The 8,195-nt window shown below is 44.9% G+C and overlaps 1 protein-coding gene across 1 annotated transcript; it reads right to left on the bottom strand.

The window, feature by feature from the left end:
* Positions 1 to 2,823: 2,823 nt before the first annotated feature.
* On the bottom strand, positions 2,824 to 8,195 carry wnt4b (wingless-type MMTV integration site family, member 4b). Its single transcript, XM_060870992.1, has 8 exons — positions 7,575 to 8,195; positions 7,178 to 7,331; positions 6,689 to 6,773; positions 6,308 to 6,439; positions 3,894 to 4,036; positions 3,608 to 3,748; positions 3,283 to 3,445; positions 2,824 to 3,098 (listed from the first exon to the last, which is right to left on the bottom strand). The coding sequence occupies exons 1-8, from the start codon at positions 7,661 to 7,663 to the stop codon at positions 2,929 to 2,931; spliced, it is 1,077 nt and encodes a 358-aa protein (XP_060726975.1). The 5' UTR covers positions 7,664 to 8,195; the 3' UTR covers positions 2,824 to 2,928.

Raw genomic sequence — 8,195 nt, 5'->3', positions numbered from 1 at the left:
AGCAACCAGACCATAATAATCTTAGCAGGGCCAAGTGTCCACCTGAGCAGGATTTTAATCTGAGATGAATGACCTGTAATCTGTAATACAACAAGTTTACAAAACACACACACACACAGAGACAACTAATATAATCCTTCTACTATTTCTACTACTACTAATGCTGCTAGCAATAATTATAACACAATTATTATTATTATTATTATTATTATTATTATTATTATTATTATTATTATTAGGTTTATGAGGATGACTGTGGGAATGGTACTTAAACAGGTCCTTAAGAGAAAGTAGTTTGATGGTTAATGTGGAGTATGTGTGTGTGAGAAAAGAGAGAGAGAGAGAGAGCGAGAGAGAGAGAGAGAGAGAGAGAGAGAGAGAGAGAGAGAGAGAGAGAGAGAGAGAGACATGTGTCAGTAACTGCTGAAGAAGCTTGGTTACTTGTCATCAACAATACCGTCATCATCAGCTGCTTGTGTACTGGTAACATGTACACAAGACCAGAGCAATAAAGATCATAAAGCTTCCAAAACACTCCAGCAGAGGACTGTTCTTCCATCAGACTGATCCTACAGCGGACTGTCCCTCCATCAGACTGATCCCACAGGTGACTGTCCCTCCATCAGACTGATCCCACAAAGGATGGTTCCTCCATCAGACTGATCCCACAGTGGACTGTCCTTCCATCAGACTGATCCCACAGCGAACTGTCCCTCCATCAGACTGACCCCACAGCGGACTGTCCCTCCATCAGACTGATCCTACAGTGGACTGTTCCTCCATCAGACTGATCGTACAGTGTACTGTCCCTCTATCAGAATGATCCCACAGCGGACTGTCCCTCCATCAGATTAATCCCACAGGGGACTGTTCCTCCATCAGACTGATCCCACAGGGGACTGTTCCTCCATCAGACTGATCGTACAGTGTACTGTCCCTCTATCAGAATGATCCCACAGCGGGTCCCTCCATCAGACTGATCCCACAGGGGACGGTTCCTCCATCAGACTGATCCCACAGCGGACTGTCCCTCCATCAGACTGATCCTACAGCGGACTGTGCCTCCAGCAGACTGATCCTACAGTGGTTTGTGCCTCCATCAAACTGATCCTACAGCAGACTGTTCCTCCATCAGACTGATCGTACAGTGTACTGTCCCTCTATCAGAATGATCCCACAGCGGACTGTCCCTCCATCAGACTGATCCTACAGCGGACTGTGCCTCCAGCAGACTGATCCTACAGTGGTCTGTGCCTCCATCAAACTGATCCTACAGCAGACTGTTCCTCTATCAGACTGATCTTACAGCAGACTGTTCCTCTATCAGACTGATCTTACAGCAGACTGTTCCTCTATCAGACTGATCTTACAGTAGACTGTTCCTCTATCAGACTGATCTTACAGTAGACTGTTCCTCTATCAGACTGATCTTACAGCAGACTGTTCCTCTATCAGACTGATCTTACAGTAGACTGTTCCTCTATCAGACTGATCTTACAGTAGACTGTTCCTCTATCAGACTGATCTTACAGTAGACTGTTCCTCCATCAGTCCTCTGCAACCACACTACCAAGACTGAGACGCAAAAGAGGAGCCTTTTCCCCAAATGCCATCAAATGAACTCCTGATTATTACTCCTGATACAGATGATGAAGGTTATGGGAAAGATATTCTAAATGTGGTAGATCATACATTACAGTTTACAGATTAGAAATGATGGATTAGTATTTACTAGTCATGACTGATGGGGTTACTGCATATGAATTATTATTTATATATAAATTCTTCTGCTTTCACCTCACTGTGCTTTCCTGCCATAGCAAGCATCCATAGCAAACATTCAACTGGCATAACAGTGACATGCTTAACGCCCCCCCCCCCCCCACACACACACACACACACACATTCCTTATCCATGTACACCGGTCACCATGGAGATTTGGTGTTGGTCACCAATCAGGGTCAGAGTTGAGGAAGTGGAGGAGTCACACACTCTCTCTCACACACACACACACACACAGAAAACATCCCATAATGCCTGTGTCATTCTCTGAAAAGGACTACATGAAAGCATGTAAACCATGATAGACACACTGTCGTGTGACCTACTTACTTTTACTCGCACACACACAAAACCCACTATGCATCTCAGTGGTGTGTGTATGTGTGTGTGAAGTAGTAGGAGGAGGGGCTAGCTCTCTATCCTATAATATTCTCTCAGATGTCCACAGTAACCCAGTTGCACAGAAACAGGTCAGCACTAATGAGTGAGTACTGTTATTATAACGCATTATAACCTCCAGAGAATCCTGTTCAGAACGCATGCAATTGGTCAGGTGTAATTCCAATCATTACAGTGAAGAAGTTCATTTGACATTTAAACTTATTATTTTATTTAAACAATTAATCTTAGGAAACTAGGCCAAAAAAAATTAAATTCATGTGTATCAAATAGAAACAAAAAGGATTAGTGTTTATACTAGAACTTGGATAATAAAATAACAACAACAACAACGACAACAACAACAACAACAACAACAACAACAACAACAATAATAATAATAATAACTAATAATAATAATAATAAATGTATAATAAATGGCTCCATCAGTGACCATGTGTGTACCAGAGAAACAGAAGTGTGTGTGTTTGAATTAGATGAACAAGCCAAACGCTGCTGTAACCATGGTGATGAGTTTATTAAGTTATGTACAGTGACACGTGTGTGTGTTGGTGAATACAGCAGCAGTACTGAGTCTGAAATAAATATGAGATTATTATGTTACACTGAATATTCCAAAGATGCCACATGTTCTACGTTTATTACACTTTTCCACACTACAGCTGGGGTTACAGGGTTATTCTCCGCCTTAAGGCATCGTCTCATGTAGTTAGTCATCTGTTTGTTTGTGTGTGTGTGTGTGTGTGTCACTCTCTGCAGGTGTGTATGAGCACTGTGTTTCTGCACTGCTGACACCGAACCGAGCAGCACCATGAGAATTTACAGGAACAGCGCTGAACCACTTCGGCTCGCCCCGAGCGGAAACCCGGACCACAGCACAGCAGCTCACAGCTGTCTGGGGCTAAACGTGATGTTCCTGTGTGGCAGGAGAGGGGTGGGAACAGAGGTGAGGGGTCAGAGCAAAAACAGAGAGAGCACAAGAGAGAGAGAGATAGGATAGGGCTGTAACAATGTGAGATTATTCTGAAGTACATCACACAGGAAAAGTTCAAAACTTTATGGAAATGAAGGGGCGGAGTATGGAGATGCTGGGGCAGTACCATTGCAGCGGCGGCCAGCTGTTCCCAGAATGCCGTTCTCAGGGTCCAAGCGACAGAAATCAGGAGAGGTGGCCAAGTAGACGAGATCTCGGGCAGCAGGCGGCTTCACATCAGGGTCCTTGGGCAGTAGAGCGGCACGAGAACCGATACGAGTCAAACGCACCTGAGAAAAATCAGGTGAGCGTTGACCTTACCAAACTTTAGAGATCAGTCCTGAACATTAGATTTTATGTTAGGTTCCCCACCACAAACCCATAATTCACTGCAAATGGATAAAGAAAAATGGATTTCTATCCTACATGTATGTCTCAGTTGTATGATGTACCTCTGTTGCTCCGTCGAACCTTTCCTTCAGTACAGCGCCGACTCTGCGGAAAGGAGGCATCACCTTCCAGCAGGTTCTGAGCTCACAGGACCCCGAAACACCATGACATTTACACTCCACCTGCATGTTGTGGAGGATAGCCTGGAGAGACAGACAGACAGAACGGCAGATAGACAGACAGAGAGAGACAGAAACACAGAGCAAGAGAAAAGGCGTTTAGTGAAATATGGAGTGACATTTCTGTCTATCAGAATCGATTTCATTTTGTCTGTCTGTATGTGCTCACCTTCCGTCCTGCTTCATTATTGTGGATATTCATTAGCGGTCGGCCCGATGATGTGCCCTTCAGTCGCTCAGGCTCATCGACGAACGTCTGAGAGAACGCAACACCGTATGACAGATTATCAGAACACCCCGACCACTGAAACCCTGCAGAGACACGCAGGGATATGAGGAGGTGAGGACAAGAGGAGGAGAGGAGAGGAGGATATGTAGACAGGGGAGGAGAGGACAGGAGAACAGGAGGAGGTGAGGACAGGAGGAGGTGAGGACAATAGAAGATGAGGACAGAAGGAGGTGAGGACAATAGAAGATGAGGACAGAAGGAGGTGAGGACAGGAGGAGATGAGGAAAGGAGGATGTGAGGACAGGAGGATGTGAGGACAGGAGGACAGGTGGAGATGAGGACAGAAGGAGGTGAGGACAAGAGGAGGTGAGGACAGGAGGACAGGAGGGGTTGACGACAGGAGGAGGTGAGGACAGGAGGATGTGAGGACATGAGGTGAGGACAGGAGGAGATGAGAAGAGGAGGATGTGAGGACAGAAGGACAGGAGGAGGTGAGGACAGGAGGAGGTGAGGACAGGAGGGCAGAAGTATGTGAGGACAGGAGGACAGGAATATGTGAGGACAGGAGGACAGGAATAGGTGAGAACAGGAGGAGGTGAGGTTGTCCCTCTTCAGTAAGGTTCAAATCCTGAGACTGCTGTTAAACTACAGATGATGCCATTGCCAGGGCCCTTGGCATTTAGCCCTCACCCACCTGGTCAATAAAGACACTTACATACAAATGCCGTTCATATACTTTGAGATTGAGATGCTGAGCCTGCTGGGACTGAACACCTTCCTCTGCAACTGGATCCTGGACTTGCTGAGTAAGAGACCTCAATCTGTCCGGATTGGGAACAGCATCTCCAGCACCATCACACTGAGCACTGTAGCCCCTCAGGGCTGCATGCTCAGTCCACTGCTGTTCACCTTGCTGACTCACAACTGTGTAGCAATGCACAGATCGAACCATATCACCAAGATCACTGATGACATGACCGTGGTGGATCTCATCAGCAAGAATGATGAGTCGGTATACAGAGCTCCTCAATGCGATGACAACAACCTGTCTCTGAATGATGATAAAATTAAAAGGATGGTTGTTGACTTCAGAGGAGCACAGTGAGACCACACTCTGCTGAACGTTGATGGTTCCTCGGTGGCGATTGTCAAGAGCACCAAATTCCTTGGTGTTCATCTGGTGAAGTTAAATTGGTCACTCAACACCAGCTCCATCACCAAGAAAGCCCAGCAATGTCTCTACTTTTTACAAAGGCTGAGAAAAGCCCATGTCCCTTCCCACATCCTGACTACATTTTACAGAGGGACCATTGAGAGCTTTCTGAGCAGCTGCATCACTCACTGGTTTGGGATCATCTTGGATCGCAAGACCCTGCAGCAGATAGTGAAGAAAGCTGAGAAGATCAATGGAGTCTCTCTTCCCTCTATCACAGACATTTACACCACATGCTGCGTCCACAAAGCCAACAGCATTGTGGATAACCCCACACACCCCTCACACACACTCTTCACCCTTCTGCCATCTCGGAAAAGGTACAGAAGTAATCAGGCCCTCACAACCAGAATGTGCAATAGTTTCTTCCCTCAAGCCATCAGGCTTCTCAATACCCATAACTGCACTGTTACCGAACTAATACATACTCATACACACACACATGCTTGAATATTCACTCAATTACTGTTTTTGCACATATTTTAAATTGCAGTTTTGCATATATGCTATAATTGATTTTGCATACCAAATTCCAATACCGCACCCAATTGCTGCTCTAACAGAAGTGTATATATGCTTGCATTAACCCTGTGTTTACAGCCCTCTTTTTTCACAGCGTTTACAACTCTATATCTTTTTTTGCACAATGTTTTGTACAATGTTCAGAATGCACACTGGTCGGTGCTATCTTGTTTTTTTTTTGTCTTGCACCAGGTTGCACACATTACACTTTTTTGTGGCTAAGACTAACTAACTTTTAGTCCTTAGCTGTGTTGTTCTATGTAACTGTCTGTTCTATATAGCACCACGGTCCTGGGGAACGTTTCATTTCACTATGTACTGTGTCAGCTATAAATGGTTGAAAGGACAATAAAAGCTTCTTGACTCTTGACTCTTGAAACACAGGTTTCAGGAGTTTTTATCCATTTCTGTGTAGCTTTGGATTTGACGTAACAATAGAAAGATCTTTATCACCCTGGAACATTAATAACATAAAAATGGAACACTGACAACTTTATTTTCTAATTATCTAACACTAGCTAGCACTGCCTGCCTGTCCGTCTGTGGTTGTCTGTGTGTGTGTATACACACCCTCAGGCTGTCTGTGTGTGTGTGTGAGTGTGTGTGTGTGTATACACACCCTCAGGACTAACTCCCCTGACCTTACGGTCACAGCCGCACCTCTCCAGCTCCCCTCGGCTGCAGCCTCGCGTCACTGCAACGGCGACAGCTGCAGAGGAGAGGGCATGGACAAAAGCTGCCTCCCGTGTCCCTGCAACACACAAACACACACACACACACACACACACACACAGAAAGCCTGATTTTGTGGAATGGGGTTCTCTGGGCTAACAAGGTTGGAGCTTAAGTAAGACATGTCATAACATAAAATACACACAATGTCTAATGCTAGGTGGCTAATTAGTGAGCTAAGTTAACATATCAGCTAACAGCAGCACAGTGATGGGTTTAGGTAAGGCTGCTAGATAAGTCCACTGTAAGGTGACTGTAAATATCTGACCTTGATACATAACACGGCCAAAGATATTAACACCACGAGGAGTAGTAGAGCAGTTCCACCTCCGATTACGGAATTGATGCTGACACTGAGAGAAAGACAGGGAGAGAGAGACAGTTTTCAATATATGGCTGTTCATGTCTTTCTCTCATGTGGGTTATAAAACCACTACATTGAGGAACATAAGAGGAAAATACCAAGAATTCCCAGCTGAGCTTCCGATGTGTGTGTAATAATTCCTATCAAAGACATTTATCATAAGAAACGATACTGTGGATAGAGATCACTTCTATTCCTTAGAATAAGGAGTGGAGAGTGGGTGGGGTTAAGAAATGTACTGCAGACAGCCACTAGAGGGCGTCAGAGATGTTTTAGCTTGGTTACAGCTTATGGGGCTTATAAGTTTATTTTTATTGAGTGTCTTTGCTCAAACGTGCTCCTGATTCCTGATTATTTTATTCTGATTCATGATCTGTCTTGTCTGTCTCTCACCTCGTCGATGACCATCTCAGACGCTCTGCGTACAGACTCCATCACTTCCGCTCGTGCCCTACACACTCCCACCTGCCCCACAGACAGACCCCGCAGACGAACACACACCCCTGAACCAGACACGGGCCGAGAGCGTGGCACACGCACCAGAGAACTGGTGTACAGACAGACAGACAGACAGTCAGTCAGACAGACAGACAGGTGGGGGGGCAACAAAGACAAGCAAAGTTCAGATACAGAAACATATTCATGTGATTTGACAGTAGCTGTATATAACAGCTGACTCTGCCCACAACCCCACCTCTAATTCTAACACAATGAACTTAGGTGGATTGTGTGGAACTTGCATGCATGAGACATTTTAGTGTTTGTGTGTGTGATGTCATCTTTCACTTACAGCCAGTTGGTTGCCATGGTGAGATGGGTTGCCCATAGCAACAACAGGAGGCATCGTCCTGGATGAATGACAGAAGAGACTGTGGGCATCAGACTGTCTATCCCTCTGTCAGTCCTTCTAGTGGTCTGTCTGCTTGTCTGTCTATCACTCTATCTATACTGAGTATATTTTAATCTGTCCGTCAGTTTGTATGAGCATCTAAGTGTCTGTCCATCTATCTATTATTCTGTCTATTTTTTGTCATTAGGTGTCTGTCCATCAGTCTGTCTGTCTCATTCTCTGGGGTGCAGTGCCGGGGATTTTCCCCTCATATCTGTCAAAAATGATTTGAAATCATTAGCAGTTCTGAAGTTATCACTCACACACACACAATGTGTTCTGAATTAATCTGAGTAATTACTAAAAGCACATTAAGGCAGTCTTAGACATGGACATGTATTATGACATCACCAGTAAGTGAAGTATAATGGAATGAGGAAGTAAAACTCACCTGTCCACAGCACCACGGCAACCATCCAATAATAATAACAACTAAATGTAACAAACCAATCCAATGATAATTAAAAGCTCTCCTGTGATTTATACTCAGGTTTCTGTCCAATCAGCTTCTGCTTCATTCAG

The sequence above is a fragment of the Tachysurus vachellii genome, chromosome 5 (genome assembly GCF_030014155.1).
Source record: "Tachysurus vachellii isolate PV-2020 chromosome 5, HZAU_Pvac_v1, whole genome shotgun sequence".
Classification (NCBI taxonomy): Eukaryota; Metazoa; Chordata; class Actinopteri; order Siluriformes; family Bagridae; genus Tachysurus; species Tachysurus vachellii.
This window is presented reverse-complemented; position numbering and strand designations above follow the sequence as displayed.